This window comes from Notechis scutatus, chromosome Z (assembly GCF_049901735.1).
Source record: "Notechis scutatus isolate UNSWTSFEM ecotype Mainland chromosome Z, rNotScu1.2, whole genome shotgun sequence".
In the NCBI taxonomy this organism is placed as follows: Eukaryota; Metazoa; Chordata; class Lepidosauria; order Squamata; family Elapidae; genus Notechis; species Notechis scutatus.
Window position 1 is genome coordinate 58692373 of NC_142025.1, and position 24017 is coordinate 58716389.

The window sequence follows — 24017 nt, forward strand, 5'->3', positions numbered from 1 at the left end:
TCCACGAATATGGACAAGCTGCTGATCACAGAGAGTCAGTCCTATGATGCATAAAGCCTGCTCATTCTTCAGTTTAAAGTCTTGTAACTTTTCGTTATCATCATCATTAGCAGGATCCCAGCTACTCACATCTGGTGGGTTTGCTATAATGTCCCACAAACCTTCTTTGCGTAGAAGTAAACTACATTTCATTGACCATGAAACATAGTTTGTTCCATCCAGCCTGGATATCATGGACAGTTGTGACAAATTTACTTGTGCCATTGCTCTTCAGATATTTTGACTATTTTAAACTAATTAAAACAGTTTGTTTTTACAGTAATGTGCAACTCACACCAACTCTCTCTGCTATATCCTGGTTAGTTAGACTATGCTGCTGGGCCCATAACCAATGTTAGGGTTTGGAGATTAACCCCTAGCAGAGTATTGCAGCAGTAGTCAAGCCAGGCAGCCAAACGAGAGCGGAAGGGCCCCAGAGTATACACACACTGAACACAAACACTGTTTATAGTTTAAATAGTTTTTAATCCAGTTAGAGTTTAAGCATTGTCATTCAGTCCATTAAGTCATTCACAGTATTTCCATCCAGTAAGACTCACTAGTATAGTCCAAGTTAAGAGTCCTTGCAATATCTTTATCAGCCGATAAAGATATCTTCTCCTCCTCCGGTTTCACTCTCCAGAGAAACAAACGCTGGATATTCAGCAAACAGTAGCAAACAATAACAGTTCAGTCACAGGCACTCACAGTCAGTAATCTCAGTTAGTCGCAGCAGCACACAGTTACTCGCAGCAACACACAGTTACAGTAAGCACACAGTTACAGCCAGCGACAGTAACAGACAGTAAGCTTTCCAGCTTCTAATGCTTCCTTATATAGTAACTTCTAACCGCACCCTTAATCGGCTAATTGCCTGCTGCATTGTGCTTAAAGTGATAAGCACTTAAACCATGATATCTAAGTTTTATATATTTATTCACCCAAACCATATTTGGTATCAATGTTATACCTAACAATTAGACTCCTTGTAATTTGCCTACTGAGCACATAGATAGACAGATGATGCTGTTAATATGACTCTGCACCAGATCCTACAACATCTTGAATCCCCAAAGACCTATGCAAGGGTCCTCTTTACAGCTCAGCATTTAATACCATCATTCCAGATATTCTTCTAACTAAACTAAATCAGTTAGCTGTACCTGACCACACTTGTAAATGGATTATAAGTTTCCTAACAGACAGGAAGTAGCAGGTGAAAATAGGCAAAATTACATCAGATACCTGCAGATCTGTACATCAGATCTGTACATCAGATACCTGCATAGAAGCTCCCCAGGGCTGTGTGCTCTCTCCACTTCTCTCTATATACCAATGACTGCATCTCAAAGGATCCCTCTGTTAAAATACTGAAGTTTGCAGATGATACAACAGTGATCGGTCTCATTCGAAGCAATGATGAATCTGCATAGACGGGAAGTTGAACAACTAGCCTTGTGGTGCAACCAGAACAATCTTGAACTAAATTGTAGAAATGGTGGTAGATTTCAGGAAAAACCCTCCTATACTACCACCTCTTACAATACTAGACAACACAGTATCATCTGCACCTCTATAACTGTCTGGTTTGGCTCTGCAACCTAACAAGACAGACACAGACTTCAACAGATAATTAGATTGCAGAAAAACAATTGCTACAAACCTGCCTTCCATTGAGGACCTGTATACTGCATGAGTCAAAAAGAGGGCTGTGAAAATATCTACAGACTCCTCACATCCCGGACATAAATTATTTCAACTTCTACCCTCAAAACGATGCTATAGGGCACTGCACACCAGAAAAACTAGACACAAGGACAGTTTTTTCCTGAATGTGATCACTCTGCTAAACAACTAATTCCCAGAACACTGTCAAACTATTTAGTAAGATTGTATTACTATTATTCTTCTCATTCCTCGTATTACCTGGAGAAGATAATAAAAAAACAGATCTGCCAACATCTAGAAACAAGTAAAGTAATAACTAGCAGTCAGCACGGGTTTGTTAAGAACAGATCATGCCAAACCAATCTTATTTCATTCTTCAACACAGTGACTAAATTAGTAGACCAGCAAAATACTGTGGACATAATATATTTAGATTTCAGCAAGGCATTCGATAAAGTAGACCACAACCTACTTCTTAGTAAGCTAGAAAAAAGTGGAATAGATAGCACCACCACCAGATGGATTCACAACTGGCTGGCAAACCGTACTCAACAAGTAGTCCTTAATGGGTCTAAGTCTACATGGAGGGAAGTAAGCAGTGGGGTGCCACAAGGTTCCGTCTTAGGCCCAGTACTCTTCAATATCTTCATTAACGATTTAGATGAGGGAATAGAAGGGGAACTTACCAAATTTGCAGACGATGCTAAGCTGGCAAGAATAGCTAACACCCAAGAAGATAGGCTCAAGATCCAGATGGATCTTGACAGACTAGAAAACTGGGCCGTATCTAACAAAATGAAATTCAATGTAGAGAAAAGTAAAGTCCTACACTTAGGCAAGAAAAACCAAAAGTACACATATAGACTGGGTGAAACCAGGCTCAATAGCAGTAACTGTGAGAGGGACCTTGGAGTCCTAGTGGACAACCAGCTAAATATGAGCCAGCAGTGTGCAGCAGCAACCAAAAAAGCTAATGCAACCCTAAGTTGTATTAACAGAGGGATACAATCAAGATCATGGGAAGTACTAATACCACTCTATAAAGCCTTAGTAAGACCACATTATAAAAAGATGTTGAGACTCTAGAAAAAGTACAGAGAAGAGCAACCAGGATGATTAGGGGACTGGAGGCTAAAACATACAATGAATGGTTGCAGGAACTGGGTTTGGCTAGTCTAGTAAAGAGAAGGACCAGGGGAGACATGATAGAGGTCTTCCAATATTTGAGGGACTGCCACAGGGAGAAAGGGGTCAAGCTATTTTCTAAAGCGCCTGTAGGCCAGACAAGGAATAATGGATGGAAACTGAACAAGGAGAGATTTAACCTCCTTGGAAACAAGGAGAAACTTTCTGACAGTGAGAACAATCAACCAGTGGAACAGCTTGCCCTCGGAAGTTGTGGGAGCTCCATTACTTGAGACTTTCAAGAAGAGATTGGACTGCCATTTGACAGAAATGGTGTAGGGTGTCCCGCTTGGGCGGGAGGGTTGGACTAGATGACCTGCAAGGTCCCTTCCAACTCTGATTATCTGTTATCTGTTACCTATCTCTTCCAACTTATAACTATAACCCTGTTGCTTGCATCTTTACAATTTATATTGCTTTATTTGTTCCTTAATATGATTTGATTGCTTATTAGTAACCTATGACTATCACTAAGTGTTGTATCTTTTTTTTGGAAAAAGTTTTTATTTTTTAAGACAAACATATACAAACAAAACATAAAAACTTAAAAACCACCTCCTCCTTATGTTCATACAGTTTGTCAGTTGGTTACAAATCTTTTGTGCTATCTTTTTGTAATCATTTCTCAATTTATATAAATTTGCACATTATCAAGCTAACATATGCTTATATATTTATCAATTATTAATCCTCCATGACCAAACTATTTATTCTATCACTTTATACGAGATATTTCAAACTTTATTTTAAAATTTATGTTATACTTTCATCCAATGGTTATATATATCTATATTATATTTTACATCTATCTATTAAACCTATTACAAAGTCATTGAATCTATTACATTACCATGTCTTTTTGTCCAACCATTGATAAAACAAATCCCATATCATATAAAATTGTTTATCTTCTTGTTCTCTAATTTCAAATGTCAATTTACTCATTTCAGCACAGTCCATAATTTTCCTAATAACTTCCTCCTGAATAGGTATTTTATCATTTTTCCAATTCTTAGCAAACATAATTCTAGCTGCTGTTAAATATTTACAATCAAATACTTCAATTCTTTATTGTATATTTCCGGTATAATTCCCAATAAAAAAAATATCTGGTTTAAAGTCTATATCTTTTTTCATTTTATCATTTTTTCCAACCATGTGTGGATTTTAGTCCACTATTTTTTTGCATCCGAGCACGTCCACCACATATGGTAATATGAGCCAGGTATCTGATGACATTTCCAACATTTATCCAATTTATTCTAAAACATTCTCGCAATTCTCATCGGGGGTAGATGCCACCTGTAAAACGTCTTATACAAATTTTCTTTATATGCAAATTGTTCTGTCTCCCCTTCCCTTTCCCCCAAAAGGTAAGGGATTATACACACATACACACACAAACACCGACAGGCAAGCTAGCTCGAACTTCGCAGAGCAAATCCTCTGTAACTGATAACATTCTTCGCATCCCACTACGTCCTGCCTGCCAAGTCCGAGCTGGCAGTAGTTGTAAATCAAAGTCTTACTCACACAGAGGGAAATGGGTCTTTTACTTCATAAAACACAAGGCAATTCACAAAACAATTGTTCTTCCAACATAGTCACGAATAAAGTCTAAAGTAAGTTAAACTTTGTCCCGTACAAAGTTTAAGGAGAAAGCATACCCACTTTTATCCCCTGTGGGGTGTGCCTCAGTGACTCAGCTCACTCTCTGACTCTCCTACACTTCCTACGTTGCTGCACACGTTCCTCCCTACGACGCTGCTTGGGGTCGACCCAAGACTCCTCCTCTTCACTCCCTGTTAGGGGCTGCTCCGACATGCCTTCCTCCTGATTCATCTCAGGCTGTTCTTCTCGGTTGTCTGATGGAACCTGAGGAATTACCAGGGAGGAAGGCATTGGCAGGAAGGAAGGTCCTAGGGAGGAAGGCATTGCCAGGGAGGAAGGTCCTGGGGAGGAAGGCATTGCCAGTTCCTCCCCCTCATCTTCCAGGTCCTCTTCCTCTGACAGCATAGACTCGGGAGTCGGGGCACAACAGTATCCCCCACCACAGGGCCCTTCCCCCGAGTCTGACGGTCAGGACGTGCTCACAAGGGGAAGTGGTCATGGAACAGCCATTTAAGGTCCGGGGCATGGATTGTGGAAGCATCCACCCAGGAGAGAGCCTCCGGCCCATCCCCCTGCCTCTTGATCAAATACTGAAACCGCCCTTTCAGCCAATGGGAATCCCTAATGGTGGCCACCTTGCCTTCTACTGCGCCATCCTCACCAGGCGCAGGTGGTGGATCAGCAGCTGTGGGATGCCGGAGATAACACGAGGGGGCATCAGGGATCAAAAGGGAATGGTGGAAGACTGGATGAATCCACATGGAGCGCATGTTAGTCGATAGGCCACGGGGTTGATGACCGCCTCGATGGGGAATGGGCCAATGAACCGGTGGTCCAGCTTCTTTATCAGGCAGTCGACTGGGAAGTGTTTTGTGGATAACCACACACTGTCTTCTACAGCCAGCGGAGGCGTTGCCCATCAAGAGCGATCGGCGAACTGCTTGTAGTCTTCCTTGGCCTGTATCAGTTGCTGCCGCACCAACTGCTGAACCGATTGAAGTTCAGAAAGGAAGTCCCAGGTCTCGGGAACAGGGGAATCTGATGGTGTCAGTGAAAAGAACCGCGGATGGTACCCCACATTAGCGTACAACGGGGTCATTTGGGTGGAGGTGTGCTGGGAGTTGTTGAATGCAAACTCCGCCAGAGGGAGATAATCAACCCAGTTGTTCTGCCGTTGGTTTACAAAGCAGCACAATGTTGCCTGAGGATGCCAATGACCTTCTCCGTCCCCCCAACAGTCTATGGATGGTGCGCTGACAACAAGCACACCTGCACCTGTAATGCGGTCATCAGGCTTTTCCAGAATTGGGCTGTAAACTGTACACCACGGTCTGAAACTACCCTGTCCGGCAGGCCATGGAGACGAAAAACATGCTGCAAGAACAGATGGGCAGTTGTACGTGCTGTTGGCAGTGTACGACATGGAATGAAGTGGGCCATTTTTGTCAACATGTCGACCACCACCAGCACAGTCATAAATCCAGAGGATGGCGGCAAGTGAGTCAAGAAGTCCATGGAAATCACTCCCCATGGTCTTTCTGGAGTCGGCAGAGGTTGGAGGAGGCCAGGAGATGCACCCATCATGGTTTTCGCTTGCCGGCCCGGCACACAGGACGTCACATATGCGTGGACATCGTGCCATACTCGAGGCCATCAAAAAGTCCGCGTTACGAGATGGAGGGTCTTAAAAAAATCAAAATGACCGGCTGCAGGGTTGTCATGACACTGAGTCATAATAAGGGCTCAAAATGGCCCCGTGGGCACGTACAACCGGCCCTGATGCTTCAGTAAGCCCTCCTCCAAAGTCCATGGGGATTCAGGTCCAACCTCCCCTGTCCTCTGCTGCGACCAAGCGTCCAGGCGCTGCGCCTCTCACACCTGAGTCCACAAGTCCACCTGTTCCTGGACTGTTGCCAAGGATTCTGCTGGCAGCACTGTCCACGGAGGAAGGGGGTCCTTGGGGCTATCATAGGGCCGATGCGGGGACAACCGGTCCACTTCCTTCTCAATGAACACATCCGTGAAGTCCGTCAGTTCAGGAGGTATGGAGACAGCAGAGGTGGAGATGTCCTGGCCGGCACAGGTGTGGCGGAAGTGGTCCATGCACTGCAGACTTGGAAAAAAATGGCGTTCCACGACCATGCCACCTGAGGATCGTGAATCCGAAGCCAAGCCATGCCAAGGACCAATGGGAAATGGAGGTCTGCGGTGACATAGAAGCGGATCGCCTCCTCATGTGCTCCAATGGCTAGGTGCAAAGGCTGGGTGGCGAATTTAATGGGTCCTGCAATAAGTTCCCGCCCATCAATAGTCTCGACCCTCATTGGGGGTTTCACCGGATCCAAGGGGACATCAAAATGGGCCGCAAAGGCCTGGTCCATAAAGTTAGTCGTGGCCCCTGAGTCCACCAGCGCATGTGCCGGAATCCCCTCCGACTGGTTAGCCAAGAAAACCCGAGTGTCTAAAATCAGATGCTGAGGGGGCCCAGAGTCAACCTCCACTAATTCAGGTGGGCGTTTGATACGTGCCCGGCCTAGGGTTTTTCCCCAGGTCGGGCCTGCCCCGTTTCCCGACTGATCACACCGAGATTCAGGCACAGGCTTCAGTGCCCCACTTCGCTTTTGAGGACAAGAAATAGCGAAATGTCCGGGCTCCCCACAATACAGGCACAAATCCCCTTGGCCTCTCTGCATTCGCTCCTGGCCCGTCAGGCGAGATCTGGCTGCTCCCAGCTCCATTGGCTCCTCAGCTGTTGCCATGAAATGCGGGGTCACCTGGGGCGCTGTCAGTGCAGGGCGCGGCGGTGCAGACCCAGATGGCGACTCCTGGACGGTGTGACGGGTCTTTCGCTGTTGGAGACGTGAGTTGATGCGCAGGCATTGCAACACCAGAACGTCGAGGGTCTGGGGCACCTCCACTCGAACTAATTCGTCCTGCAGCTCATCTGACAGGCCATCCTGGAACACCGCATCATTCCAGTTGGAGTCCAGGCACAAAAGCTGAAATTCAGGAATAAACTCTTGCAGGGGCGCTTCCCTTGGGAAGGTCCTTAAGACGCCTGTCTGCTGTCTGCATTCGTATAGGGTCATCATACATGTGGCACAGGTGTTGCCAAAACCCCTGGTAATTAGTTAGTAACGGGCTGTTCTGGAGCAACAAGGGCATGGCCCATCAGGCGGCAGAGCCAGAAAGGAGGCTTATCACAAACCCCACCCGAGCCCGGTCATCTGGGAAATCCTTTGGCCTCATAGCCATAAAGGCACTGTCCCATGAAGGCCGGGAACATCTCAGGCTGCCCAGAAAATTTATCCGGCACAGCCACCAGGCATTTCTGATGGGGAGGGGGAGGAGGAGCTGCATGAGCCTGCAGCAAAGCAAGTTAGGCTGTTAATTGAGCCACTTGCTGTTGTAGAGTTTGATTCTCATCTTGCAGCTGTTGTTGAAACTGCTGTTTGTGCTGGTCCATCTTAGGTAGAAGATGGCTTAAGTCTAGTGCGGGACAAAGTTGTTCTGTCTCCCCTTCCCTTTCCCCCAAAAGGTAAGGGATTATACACGCACACAAACACCGACAGGCAAGCTGGCTCGAACTTCGCAGAGCAAATCCTCTGTAACTGATAACATTCTTGGCATCCCACTACATCCTGCCTGCCAAGTCCGAGCTGACAGCAGTTGTAAATCAAAGTCTTACTCACACAGAGGGAAATGGGTCTTTTACTTCACAAAGCACAAGGCAATTCACAAAACAATCGTTCTTCCAACATAGTCACGAATAAAGTCTAAAGTAAGTTAAACTTTGTCCCGTACAAAGTTTAAGGAGAAAGCACACCCACTTTTATCCCGTGTGGTGTGGCTCAGTGACTCAGCTCACTCTCTGACCCTCCCACGCTTCCTACGTTGCTGGTCACGTTTCTCCCTACAACGCTGCTTGGGGTTGAGCCAAGACTCCTCTTCTTCACTCCCTATCAGGGGCTGCTCCGACATGCCTTCCTCCTGATTCATCTCAGGCTGTTCTTCTCGATTGTCTGATGGAACCTGAGGCATTACCAGGGAAGAAGGCATTGGCAGGGAGGAAGGTCCTAGGGAGGAAAGCATTGCCAGGGAGGAAGGTCCTGGGGAGGAAGGCATTGCCAGTTTCTCCCCCTCATCTTCCAGGTCCTCTTCCTCTGACAGCCTAGGCTCGGGAGTTGGGGCCACAACACAGTTGACATTGTCATTTTATAATTTTGAGACCACAATTTTTGCCACTTCTCTAAATCAATCCCATATCCAAAATTTCCCCCCAAAGCAATCATCATTTCTTTAACTTGTTCTTCTTCCAGTTTAAATTCTAATAAATGGCCATAAAGATTTTTAATTACCTTTTCATCAGTACCCATCAAAATTTTATCTAAATTAGTCAACTATCATAAATACCTTCTGTTTTAAAATCTTCATCAAATCTAGATTGTACTTGCAAATATGAAAACCAATTCATTTTTACATCTTGTTCTTCCAATGCTTGCATAGATTTAAGTTCACCCTTTTCATTCAGTATCTCACCATATCTAACTGTTTGTTCCTTTTTATATATTACTGGACAGGAAAAAGCTTCAATAGTAGATATCCATAATGGAATTTTTAAATAATATTGTCTTTTTGTCTTCTCCCAGTTCAAAAACAGTGCCTCTCGAATATAATGTCTTCTAAAGTACCGCTGTGTTTTAGTTCTCTTATACCAAAGGAAAGCATGCCATCCTAGCAGCAAATTATGCCCTTCTAAAGTCAATAGTGTTTCTTAATGTTATCCATTCCTTTACGCACATCAAACTTGTTGCCTGGTAATAGAGTTTCCAGTTAGGCAAGGCAAACCCTCCTCTTATTTTTGCATCTTGTTTAAGTTTTATTCTTGCTTTCTTTCCCCGCCAAATATATTTCAACACAGTTCTATTTAGGTCTTCAAAAACCTCTTTCCCTAATTGGACTGGAATTGCCTGGAATAAATACAGAATTCTAGGCAACACATTCATCTTAATTGTAGATATTCTCCCAATCAATGATAATTGTAAATTTTCCCATTTTGCCAAATCTGTCGCAATCTGCTGTTTGAATTTAATATAATTGTCCTCCTTCAGTGTGCTACATCTTGGTGTAATATATATCCCTAAATACTTAACCTTATTTACCTGTATTTCTAAAACTTCTTCCAACTCTTTCTTTCGTCTTGCTAACATATTTTTGTTAATATTTTTGTTTTATCTTTATTTTCAAACCTGCTACTTTTCCATATTCTTCTATCTTTTCTATTAATTTAGGTGCTGTTTCCAATGGATCCTCTAGTATGAATGCCAGATCATCTGCAAAAGCTTGTAATTAATACTCTTCCTTTTTAATTTTCATTCCTTTTATTTCTCTTTCTTCTCTAATATTCCTATTCAACACTTCCAAAGTTAACACAAACAGCAGAGGCGACAGTGGACAACCTTGTCTTGTCCCTTTTCTTATATCTATAGATTCTGTTAATTCTCCATTTATCATAATCTTTGCAGTTTGTTCATAATATATTGTTTAAATGGCTTGAATATTTTTTTTTACCAAAGCCCATTTGTTCCAATTACAATAACATAAATCACCAACTCACGTTGTCAAAGGCTTTTTTGTGCATCTAGAAACATCAAAGGATGTTTTCAGGATGTGCCTCATAATATTCCAAAGTGTTCAAAATAATTCTCACATTATCTTTGATTTGTCTCTTTGGCAGGAATCCATTTTGATCAACATGTATAAAGTTATTTAAGTATCTTTTCAGTCTTTCTGCCAAAATTGAAGTGAAGATTTTATAATCTGAATTTAATAGGGATATAGGTCTATAATTTTTAACTTGTTGCAGGTCTGTATCTTCCTTCAGTATAAGTGTAATATATGCTTCTGACCATGTTTTGGGTATTCTTTTCTTTAACATAACTTCATTCATAACTTCTAACAGATGGAGATTCAGTATTTCCTGGAAAGTCTTGTAAAATTCCACTGGCAATCCATCTGGACCTGGTGCTTTTCCAACATTCTGTTTTTTCAAAGCTTCTGTTAGTTCCATCATCGTTATGTTCTCTTCTGGCATTATTTCAATGTCTTTAGGTATCTGAGGTAAATTCGCTTTCTGTAAATATTGCTTAACTTTTTCTTCTTGAATATTCTCTTGAAAATACAGTTTTCCATAGTAATCTTGTATTATTTTTTTCTTCTCCTCATTTCCATAGCAAACATGTCCTTCTTCATTTATTAATTGATTAATCCTTCTTGATTTCCTTTCCTTTCTCAGTTTATAGGCTAACCATCTGCCTAATTTGTTTGCATCTTCAAAATAATTCTGTTTAGCATTTTTAATTTTTTGTGCCAATTCCTCTTTTTCCATTAGTCCCATTTTATGATTAATTATATCCATTTTATTCCTAATGTCTTTTTTTGTGGGAACATCTGTAAATCTTTTTCCAGTCTCTCATAGTCATCCTCCAAAGTTTTAAAAGTCTTTTTCTGTTTTATATTTCTTTTCCTTGTATAGTCAATTATCAAACCTCTTGTATAGGCCTTCATCATGTCCCAGAGATTCTGTAAAGACGTATCCTCTTTTCTATGTTCTTTAAAAAAGAAAACCAATTCTTTCTCTATTTTCTGTTTAAAGTCTTTTTCTTTTAATATCGTATTATTTAAAGTCCATCTAGATCTCCCCTTATATCCTTTCCAAATAACTGTCATTGGATTGTGGTCTGCCCAAGTGCTTGGTTCTATTTCAATTTCTTGTATATTAGTAATTAGTTCTGCTGACATCCATATCATATCTATTCTAGACCAGGATGCATGTCTGTTTGAGTAAAAAGTATATTGCTTACTTTCTACATTTCTCTCTCTCCATGCATCTTTTAAGTTAAATTCTTATGTCATTCAAAAGAAAGATTTTGGTAATATCTTTCTAGCTTTCTTTGTTGATTTTTGTGTTTTATAGTCCAACTGATCTTTAATTATTCCATTAAGGTTTCCCATCAAATAAATATTAACATAGTCCAATTCAATTATTTTCATATGTAAGTTTCTGTAACATTCTTCTTGATTATCATTTGGAGCATAAATTGCAATTAAAAGTGTTTTAACATTATTGTCCATTATTTCCACCATCAAAATCCTCCCGTCATCATCTGTATAAATTAATTCTGCCGCAATTGTATCTCTAATATATAAGACCACACCTCTTTTTTTGATTGTGTCAGTGATGTGAATAATTTCCCTATTTTTTTTTGTTTCAATATATATTCATGTTGTTTTTAAATATGTACTTCTTGTAAACAAATTACATCAAATTTTAATTTCTCTAATATATGAAATACTTTTCTTCTTTTAGCAGCCAAATTAAGTCCGTTTATGTTAATCGTAATCAATTTCCTTTCATCCATGTTAAGCTTTATAAGAGGGTTTTATTGCTCTAGTAGATCTTAATTCTCGTTGCTCTCTGGGTTCACCGCCTACTGCACCTTCTTCTTTTTCCTTTTCAATTACTGCTTTACACTCCTCTTGAAATTCAATTAGTGACTCTTCTTTTCTTTTTCCTCCTCCTTTCCTCTAAAAAATTCTAAGTAGAATAACCCCACTTTTTCGACTGTATTAATTCTGTGTCTTTGTTCCTGCCAAGTGAACAAGAGGCCTTCTGGCATCAACCATCTAGGATTGTGTGGAGAAAAAGAATAAAGGAGCAAGAAGAAGAAGAAGCCAAAATAGAAAGGAGAAATGAAATGGTGGAAGTGACTGTGCAAATTTAAAGAGGACATTTATCAAAAAGAAGAAGGAGGAGGAGGAGGAGGAGATCCATGGACATCATTCAACTGGTCAATCATAGATGTAACTAAATAATATTGGTAAAACATAATCTTAATAGATATATATGTGTTAGAATATTGAGTTAAGAACACTGGTTAATAATTTTTAAATAACTGGACAAATGAAAGTGTGTTGTATAAATATAGAACTCAGACCTTCAAATAATAATAATATAGTAAGAAATTGAGGTATTTTTATTCTGAGGTAAGCATATAACTAAGAACTTTAAAGAAATAGATAAATTGATATTTATATATAGATAAGTCTTTAATTACTTTAATGAATTGGCTGCTTTAAATTAATTAATTAAGCATATAAGACTGTTGATTTTGTGAGTAAATATATCTGTATTTGATTAATATTGAATTCTCTTAAGTATTGTAATAGTTGAATAAGTTCAATAAGAAAAAATAGAAATAAGAGCTGATTGTGATTTTCCATAATAGAATTTTGGTAATTAATAATATAATAATATATGTATTAATATTACTATTGAACTGAAAAGGAGAGGAAAATAGTGCTCTACTAGGGATAGTTAATGGTAGATTGGAAAGAGCTGCTACAGATAGTTAAAATGGCGACAACATCAACTAAAAATGTAAAATCAGGAAAGAAAACTACAACAACGACATCTGCACCTATGGGGCAGAGATCTATAGATGCAATGCTACTGGCAGAAAAAACTAGTTCAGCTCAAAGCCTGCAGACAGTACAGGCAACGCTCACTATGATGCAGGAAATGATGGCAAAAACACACGAATTGATAGCGAGGAACCATGAAGATATGAAAACAGAGATGAGAACTGAAATAGGACAAGTGAAAAATGAAATACAAAATTTGAATAGTAAGATTGGAAAGATGCAGGAAAAAGTGATAAAAAATGAACAGAAATTAAATTTAGTAGAGGCAAGAACGGAGATGGTGTAGAAGAAATTAGAGGATTCAGAACAAAATTGGAAAGTGCTCTACTGCGAACTCCGGGATTTGATGGTACATATGGAATTAGTGAAGGCATCATTTCATCTTAGGTTCCAAAATGTGGTGGAAGACAAAAAGGAAGATTTACATGCAATTATGACAAATCTGATAGCGGTGGCTTTACAGAAACTAGAAATTGAAAATGATGTAGACGAGGTCTACAGAGTATATACACACTATGCAAGGAGACATAGACTACCCCGAGAGGTTCATATTCGATTTGCGAGGAAGATAAACACGAGACCTGCTCTATAGTAAGACCAGAGATGAACCACTTGTATACAAAGATCATGAAGTGGTTACACTGAAACAAATACCTAGGAGAGTCAGAGAGCAGAGAAGGGACTACCAATTTTTATCAACTCAGCTTATTAGAAATGGCATTCCATTTAGGTGGCTCACCCCACAGGGGCTTTTAGTTTTGTGGCAGGACAAAAAATATAAAATTGACACAATTGAAAAAGCACAGGAATTTCGTGAACGACACCTAGGACCCGAGGAAGAACAAGAAAGTAAAGATGACCTAAATACAAGAAGCCAAGAGGAACAACTCTCTGGAGAAAAAGAATCTGATTCACACTCTGAACCCCAAAATCTTAGAGAAGAAAGGGAAGGCAACAGACTAAGAAAAAGAGAGCCTAGAACAAGAAATGGAACGAGAAATGCCTCACACAGTCAGTGACACTGATAGAGAAATCACTTTATTTTCAGTCAATATCGATGGTTAAAATCTATCATCAAAAAGAAAACAGATATTTGAGAAACTTAAAAAACAAAATGCTGACATAACTTGTATCCAAGAAGTGCATATTCCAGATAATCAATCAGACCTCTTAAAGAATATAAATTTGGGTAAAATGTACTTGGCACTTGCAAAAAAAAAAAGGGGGGGTATTGTAGTATATGTAAAGGATTGGTTGCAACATAAACAAATATACAAAGATCAAGAAGGGAGAATGCTCTTTATAGAAATAAATGTAAATCAGAAAAAGATGTTATTAGTTACAATATATGCCCCGAATACAAACCAAAAAGACTTTTATAATAGGCTTCACCATAAGATAATAGAATTTGAGTATGCTAATGTATGCATTGTAGGAGACTATAATGCAGTCCCAGACAAAGATAAAGATTATAGAACTTCCAAAAAAAAAAAAAAAAAGGAAAGGAGAATACTCCGTTTGTCTTTTAATAATATGGTAAGAGAACTTAACTTGAAAGATGTGTGGAGAGAATTAAATCCAAATAAAAAACAATATACCTTTTTTTTGAACGCCCATCACTCTTGGTCCAGAATAGATCAGATATGGATGGACCATATGGAGAATATTGAAAGGATCGAGATTTTGCCAAATCTATGGGCTGACCATAATCCCATTCAAATTAAATGGAAAGGAAAGAGAAAAATTGGAAGATGGACATTTAACAATACCATATTAAGAGATAAAGAATATATTGAAATGATAAAATGAAATGATAAAGAAAGAATTTTTTGAAATAAACAAAAGAGAACATATCTCTTTACAGAATCTTTGGGATACAGCCAAAGCCTATGTGAGAGGTCTAACTATTGCTTATAGTATTAAAAAGAATAAAGAAAAAAGACAGCAACAAAGCATATGGAGGGAGAAACTGAAAGATTTGGAAACAAGTAGACAAAAGGACCCAAACAATTCAAACATTAAGAAAGAAATTGATCTGGTAAAACATAAAATAAATTTAAATGTACAGGAAGATTTGGCCCAAAAATTAAATTAGCAAAACAAAATTATTTTGAAAATGCAAATAAGCCGGGGAGGTGGTTAGCCCATAAAATTAAAAAAGAAAAGAAAAGAGAACGATCGTAGCTCTCCAAGATCAGGAAGGGAAACTATGCACGCAGACCCAAGAAAAGAAAGAAATTGCTGAGTTTTTTTATGAAATTGTATAAACAGGAAGAAATACCAGAAGTATCTATTGATCAATATTTGAATGAAAAGAACTTGCCCGAAATTACTGGTGAAGAGAAACAAAATTTGAATAATAAAATATCTATAGAAGAAATTAGGAAGGCAATTGGAACACAGAAAGCAAATAGACCCCTGGCCCACATGGAATTCCTTTGGAATTCTATAAGAATTCCAAGAAACAATAGAGGAGATACTGGTGGACTTGTACAATGAAGCCCTGGAGAACGCTAACATGCCTAAATCATGGTTGGAAGCTTATATTTCCTTCATTTATAAAGAACAATCAGACCCACAAAAATTCAAAACTATAGACCAATATCACTTTTAAATGTAGATTACAAAATAATGGCTACAACACTGGCGGAAAGATTAAAGAGAGTATTAAGTAGGAATTATCCACACTGATCAGAATGGCTTCCTCCCCATAGGCAAATAAAAACAAATACCAGAACCATTATGGATATATTAGAATATTATGAAGAACACTTTCAACCAAGACAATGGCATTGATATTTTTAGGCCCAGAAGGCTTTTGACAACCTGAATTGGAACTTCCTTATTAAACAACTGATAGGCATGAAATTTGATGAAAATTTTATAGGATTTATTAAGACAATTTATAACATGCAAACCGCAAAAATATTAATAAATGGGAAAATACAGATATCATAAAGATAAATAAGGGAGTAAGACAAGGCTGCCCCCTAGCTCCTCTACTGTATCTATTGGCAGAAGAGACTCTCTTAGCACAAATTAGGCAAAATCAAGAGATTAGAGGACTAAAAATTAAAAAAGAGGAATATAAACTCCAGGCATTCACCGATTTATATTAGAAGAGCCCTTAGAAACAAGCCTTATACTACTAAGAGAAATAGAAGAATATGGAAAGGTGGCAGGGTTAAAAATTAACAAAGAAAAAACAAAAGTGTTAACAAAAAACTGTACAAAGGAGCAGAAGGAAGAACTAGCAAATAAATTAGGTATGCAGGTGGTAAATAAAGTAAAATACCTAGGGATCTGGTTGACTTTTAGATGTTCGTCGATTAAAAAAGATAACTATGATAAGCTAATAATGCAAATAGTTAAAGATTTAGATAATTGGGCCAAACTGCAGTTATCGTTATTGGGACGTATTTCGAAAGTAAAATGAATATTTTGCCAAAACTGTTGTTCCTGTTTCAGACAGTGCCAGTCAAGTTGGAAAAGAACTTTTCTGTAGAATTAAACAAACGTATATCTAAATTTATATGGCAGAGGAAAAAACCCAGAGTGAAACATAAACTATTACAGGATGCCAAGAAAAAGGAGAATTTGGCCTTCCAGATTTTGAATTATATTATGATGCTGCTATAGTAAACTGACTTAAGGATTGGGTTAAATTAGAAAATAGAAGGTTATTAGTATTAGAAGGTTTTGATCTCCAACTTGGCTGGCACGCCTTCATGTGGGATGGAAAATCTAAACAACATTCATATTTCCAAAAAGAAATGTGTTGTTCAATATCAGGGGAAAGATTAAAAAAAACCACTACCCAAAGGTTCCATTGTGGCTATCTACATTGGAAGCAGTCACATATCCAAATCTATTGGATTATGAAAATATTGTTAGGTATAAAGATTTACTATATGATACTGGAGAGCTTAAAAATAGGAACCAAATACAAATTCAAGGAAAGGAGATAGCATGGTGGCCCTTTGCACAAATACAAACCCATTATAAAAAAGATAGAGAACAATTTGGCTTTAATATGATCCCACAAGAATTAGATAAAGTATGGCTAGGAGAGGAAAAGAAAACAATTAGTAAAACATATAAATATCTTTTGGATTACAAGCTAAAAGAAGAAACAGTCACAGAATCTATGATAATTTGGGCTAAAAACGTAGGTCATAGTATTGAATTAGATAAGTGGGAACACATCTGGCAAACAAATTACAAATTAACCATGTCAGTCTCGTATAAAGAAAACCTATATAAAATGGTTCATCGCTGGCACTTACCTCCTGCGAGACTGGCTAAGATGTTCCCCAACCTACCACCCAACTGTTGGAAATGTAACTACGCACAAGGAACATATTTTCACATGTGGTGGACTTGCCCATGTGCTCAGAAGTTTTGGAGAAATATTAGAAATTGGATTTTAAATATAACAAAACAAAATTTAAAACTTGAACCCGAAACCTTTCTGCTAAGTATGATAGATTTAAACATGGAGAAAAAATATCAATATTTAATTTTGCACATCATAACTGCGGCCAGAATAATCTATGCACAAAACTGGAAATTGTCTTTCATTCCTCCAGAGGATATGGTAATTTAAAAAATACATGAATGTGCTGAGATGGATAACCTAACCAAATTGTTAAAAAATAAACAAGATAGTGACTATTATGAAATATGGAACATTTGGTATGATTGGTTAAAGAAAAGGTAATATTTGATATTTGGATAAATTATGAAAATGACAGAAGATGTGCATTTAATTATAAACTATATAGAGAAATTAAAACATTAAAAGAACGAAGGAGTTATTGTAACAAGGCAGATCACGTCAATGATAAAGATATATGTGTATGTATATGTATATATGTGTATGTGTATGTGTATATGTATATGTGTATATGTGTATGTGTGTGTGTGTGTGTGTGTATATTTGTCTGTTTTAAATGTATGTCAAATAAATGTTTAATAAACACATTTTTTAAAAAAAGTAAATAAATCTTCCTAAACAAATATAAATGACCCATACTGGGCCATTTTTCAGTAGGTGAGTTCTCCAAATCACAGGAAAGGGGGAAGAAAGGAAAAAAGTAGGTAGAGGAGTTGATACCCTGTGGGTGTATCTGGACTGCACATGTAGGCATGGTTAGAATTTTCAAACTTTTGTTTTTTTGTGGGAAATGTTGCATGTGTTCTTAAAATATGTTTATTTTAGAGTTGATACTGCAATTTAATAAATATGTGTTTCATAACAAAAATATGCTATCAATGTTTAGCAACCACGATCAAGAAATATAGCTGGCTTATTGCCAGTTACCCTCTAATTTGTGCAGAATGTGCTTTACAAATCTCTTTCATCAAACAGTTCAATGAAAAGGAAAATCCCCATCCAAGAAAAAACTAACCCAAGAAAAATGTAAGTATTCAGGCCTATATTTATTCCTATGTTAGTCTACAAACTAATAATGGTTAGTGTGCAGGTAATACCCAGAAACTGCCCTTTGAAGAGATGTGTTCTTTACCTGGTATTAAAGAGTGCTGCCTTCACTGCAATTGAGATGGCGTCGAACAAGTTACCACCACACTCCAATAACTGAAATTTTGAAAAAGTAGATTTTAATTATTATTGTTATAATTTTAATAATAATTTTCTATTCTAAAAGCCATGATTTCATCATCTCATAATAATTCTGATGTAAATGTATAAGTTACACAAAAGTGGTAAAGCATGACTAATTTCAGAAACCTCCACAAAATTTGATATTTTTATTTAATATATTAAAAGATGTAGTTTTTAAAAAGTTGATCTGGATGAAAAGGGATGATGGTGATAATGAGAACAAAAATATTTTGAATGCTTTAATTGCTTTAAACAATTTTTTTTGTAATATGCAAACAACCATGAAAGGTAGGAAAATATTTCCCTGCCTTATAAGTAGAAATGCTGAGAGATGAGTTTGAAAAAGGCTGGCTTCAGATTTCCTGGCTTCAATCTTAAATGCTAATTATTTTATGCATTCCTTCCCTGGATTGATTTTTTTAAACAACAATAACAACAACAATAATAATGACTGGACAACTGTTCCACACTCACCATCAAACTGAGAAAAATAGTGAAAACTGAAGTAATCAAGATGCCCTACAACAGGGGTGTCAAACCCAATTTCATTGAGGGCCGCATCAGGGTTGTGTTTGACCTTAGTGTGCTTGCTGGGTGTGGCCAGAGTGGGCATGGCCAGCTCGACATCACTCATCGAGGCTCTGTTTCTGGTCACAAGGGCCTCCTGCAGTCTCCTGTCAGTAAAAACAGAGCTCCGTTTGAAACGTGGCCCTCTTGAGAGGCACTGTGGGTCGGTCCTTTGCTGTTTCCAGGGCAGGCCCTTGGGCCAGATGTAAGAACCCTGTAGGGCAGATCCAGACTGCAGGCCTTGAGTTTGACACCCCTGCCCTATAGAATAACATCAAGAGTCTCAAAAAAGATGATCACTGCAAATATGTATGTATGTATGTATACCTGACAATATTAAGCACACTGAAATCTGAATGTGAATATATTCACACTGAAAGATTAAATGTGAATACATCAAAAGAGTGAAGAAGATCTTAAAGTTCAAACAGTGGAGGAAATACCATCAAGGTAATCAACACCTGGGCAATTCCAGTCATTAGATACACAGCAGGAATTGTGGATTGGACTCAAGCAGAACTAAAAGCGCTGGATAGGAAGACCAAAAAAATTATGACTATGACTCACACCCTTCATCCTCGCAGAGACATAGACAAACTCCACCTACGAAAGAAAGTAGATGGGTGTGGAATGTTGCAGGTACATCAGATGGTTGAAGAAGAAAAAAGAGCATTCTAAGAATTTCTGAAGACCAGTGAAGAAACTAATATACCAGGAAGGCTTAACGACTATTGGGATGGGAAGACAAAAAAATTACATGACCCATACATTAAAAAATAGCAGGCAAAGCAAATAACAAGAAGACTTTGCAATGGCTAAGAACAGGAAAGTTGAAGAAAGAGACAGAAGGGTTAATTCTGACTGCACAAGACCAAGCCTTAAGAATCAGTGCATGTAAAGCCAGAATTGAGAAGACAGCAACCGACAGCAAATGCCACCTATGCCAAGGAGCTGATGAAACAATGAACCACCTGGTGCAAGAAGATTGCATAGACTGACTACAAGCAATGGCATGACAAAGTAGCAACAATGCTGCATTGGAAGAAGTGCAAGAAATATCATTTGCCTGCAAGCAATAATTAGTGCGTGATAAAATAGAGAAAGTAATAGAAAATGAAAAAGTTAATTGCTCTGGGACTTTAAAATTCAAACAGACAAGCAGCTGTCACATCTCCCAGATGTAACAATTGTTGATAAGAAAGACAAAAAAAATCTGGCTAGTGAACATGGCAAGCCTAGAGACAGCAAAATAGAAGATAAAGAACTGGAGAAGATAACAAAATACAAATACCTGTAAATAGAAATAAAATGACAAGCAAACAAAGACCAACAATAATAGATGCCTTGGATGCAACCCAACACAACTGGAGCATCACTTGAACACCATCAGCATTGACAAATTTGTCATCAATCAATTGCTAAAATGGCTTTATTCAGAACAGCTTTCATCCTGAGACAATATCTTTAACACCATCAAACATCCACATCTGCCTGTTCTAAGTTCTTGGAAAGAACTTGATAGGTAGCCAAAAATGCTAAATCCAATCTAAACATCTGGTTGACGAATCATGTGATGAATCATCCTCATTATCACCCTCATTATTATAAACATAACAGGAGCTATTGGATATACAAACTATTTTCAGAGTTCCATTTAGAAACCAGAAATACCAAATTTCTCCATGCAGTGGCAGAATAACATAACAGAATAACAGATTTGGATGGGATCTTGGAAGTCCCCTGTTCAGGTAGGAAATGTCATTTCAGACAAGTGGTTGTCCAATCTCTTCTTAAAAACTTTCAGTGTTCGAGTATTCACAACTTCTGGAAGAATGGTAGAATAAAAAGAGGCCCTAGGCAGCTGAGGAATATAAAAGAGATGTAACAGGTGGATACCTCAAAACTGTTGGATGACTTTGGGTCAAGTCATTCTCTTTGAGCCCAGCTCACCTCACAGGGTTGTTGTTGTGGAGAAAACAGAAGGAGGAAGGAGTATTGTTCTGATTTGTGTTACTTATATAAAAGTAATAAGTGGAGGATAAAAAAATCTAATAAATAAAATAAAGGCATGAGTTTGGTAATATTTAGACTTCCAAAAAAACCAAGCTCTTGAGCTTAAATTTAATTCACATAAAACTTACTTACCAAGACATCAACATAAAGTATCCAGCAATACTGTCTGGGATTAATACAAAGGGTTTTCAAGTTGATACTGCTCTCATTATTAAATATCCTATAAAGGGTATTTGCGATCTCAGTGCCAAGTTCTTCACCACCACGTCCCTCAAATTCTGGAGTGGCATTTGCTGAACTGAAAGGAAAAAAAATATTACAATTCAGAAAATTTAAACCACAGTTCAGAATATTAAGTATTCATTAAATATAAAACCAAGAGTATAAACCACAATCAAGGATATGGACTATAAGAGTTCTCTAACTACCTCCAAGTAATTCAGTTGGATATCTTATTTTCTATTCTTTAATGATTTCTCTTTGTTACTAAATTCAGTCCATTATGTTGATGGAAATTATTCTTATGAACTAGAACTACTGATTCATTTCATTACTAAGTTCAGAATAAAGAATAATGTTTGAAAACCAGCAAATGTATAACCTGTTAACCAAGATTGATTAAGAACAAAAATGCAGTGGGTGGGAACAGATAAAGCAGGGATGTCAAACTTGATTTCATTGAGGGCTGCATAAGCATTGTAGTTGTCCTCTGGGGAGATGGGGGGGGGGGAGCATGTGGCAGGGGTGGTTGCAGCTGACTAGGCATGGCCTGGGGATGTGGCCAGCTTGACATTGCTTGCATGAGTGGGACTTGTTGCGGCCAGGCGGGATTCTGCATGGAATCCAGGCACCTCTGGTGGATGGAGCAGGGGGTAGGAGGCTCATCCCACGGGATGAGATGAGGCGAGGAAGGGGGCAGGACAGCTACAACTGATGTGCCTTCAGAAGCTTTCGGTGCTGCTCAGTTTCCCACCCCACCCCCATCAGGCTGGTCTGGTCTGGTGGTGGAGGATTGCCTTCCGCCTTCTCTACTGCACCATGAACAGGGATTGACCCCCCCCAAGCTGCGTTACTGTCAAAGTAAATTCCAGGTGCTGCACTGCAATGGACAGACGAAAAGCACAGCTTTTGTCTGAAGGGGAGGAGGAGCAGGGAGAAGAAAGAGGGAAAGTGTCTGAGTGAGAAGTGTCCCACTGGCCAGGCAATGTATATTAATGATCCATAAAACATAATTGAAAAGAATTATGAGAAGGACTGTAAGGATATTAATATCAATTTCTAGGATGAACGTGAATTGACTAATTATTTCTTCAGCTTTTTTATTTTTTTCATTGAAATATAAAATATTTTAGAGGTAAGGGGGAAGTACCATGCAGAATCTGATTGAAAAGGGATTTATGTTATAATATAGTTATTAGGAGATGAATGTTATAATTGTTTAAGGGGACAATTTAAAAGTAGAATGTTTAATGGGATTTGAAAGGGAATTAATTATAAGATATGTAGGTGACATATTGTAAATAGTAATTACATGGGGAAACCTTGTTTTGTAATATTTGAAATATGGAGGAATCCTTTGGGAAATGATGATATAAGAATATGAAGTGAAATTGTAAACAGGACAGACAAAAGTATAAGTATAATGACTGTGAAGATATGGAAACTTTAAAAAGGAAATGAAATAGATCCGGAAATGAATGAGGAAACTATAAAATAAACCTGAGGGAGGTATGGGAGTAAAAACAAATAGAGAATATATAATTCAGTGATAAGATAAGAAATTGAATATGAAAGATGAATATGTAACTGAAATTATATCTGTATGGAGATGTGAAAACCTAGAACCATGCTGTTCACTAAAGAAAGATGTTTTATTTTTATTTTTGTTTTGTGAAAACCCAAATAAAATTGTTTTAAAAAAAATGATAGCATTTGATAATCCCCATCGGCTGAGCTGGAGCAGCATCCGCAAGTTTAGTTAAGAGGCGTCTGGCCGAAAACTTCCGGTTTGCAGGGCTTCGGCGGCAGGCAGGAATCTGTGATCATGCGCGGTTTCTGCCTGGGCTCGCCGCTGGAGCGCCCCGAGCCAGTTGGCTTCGGGGCTAAGCCACCCCGTAGAGGTGGTGAAGAGGGGGAAGATTCCAGCAGGGTCGAGGAAAGCCGCATCTTTCCTCCTCAGCTGGCTAAACTCCCTTTCCCGAAGGCGGTAAGAGCGGCGGTCAGAAATGGCCGCCTCAAAGAAGCACTCAAAAGAAAGTGCAGGAGGAAGTTAAGAAGTGAAAGTTTTGGCTGACCGGGATAAGAAGCAACAACTAAGGTATCCTGGCATTTAAATTTTATAAAAGATACATCGCTCCCAAAGAAGATTCGGAAGCAGTGAATGAAAGTGAAAAGGGAAAGGTTTTTTTTCACTCTCCTTCCTTACGTTGACAGCAAAGAGAGATGAATGAGAAATCCGAAAAATCTGCTTTGGCATCAATAGGTAATTAAAGTGGAAAATTAAATCCCAAGGGGACAATAAAGATTTCTGAATACTAATTTTTTTTTTTTGCTGTAAGTGGGAAGAGAGAGGAAAAGAATAAGAGCAGGATTTGGAAGGAGGAGGCTGCCTGGAACTCAAAAGAATCTAAAGTTAAATCTTAATAAGACTTCTAAAAGATAAATTTTAACTGGAACTTTGTAACTAAATAGTAACCCCAGGAAGAGAAAGTGAAAAAAGAAGAAAGTGTTAAAAGAAACAGCTTATGTGTATTTGGATTGCTTGGTGACTTTGGGACTTCTGGAAATTATATTTGAATTATTAAAAACACTTGGGTGGTTGTTT

General features: G+C 38.4%; 1 protein-coding gene across 1 annotated transcript in view; it reads right to left on the reverse strand.

The window, feature by feature from the left end:
- Positions 1 to 24017, reverse strand: part of EXOSC7 (exosome component 7) — a 133716-nt gene that overhangs the window by 11777 nt on the left and 97922 nt on the right. The window contains exons 4-5 of the mRNA XM_026678475.2: positions 21326 to 21491; positions 18516 to 18586 (exon numbers count right to left, since the gene is read on the reverse strand). Of these exons, the coding sequence (XP_026534260.1) occupies positions 18516 to 18586; positions 21326 to 21491 (237 nt within the window). The remainder of the gene's footprint in view (positions 1 to 18515; positions 18587 to 21325; positions 21492 to 24017) is intronic.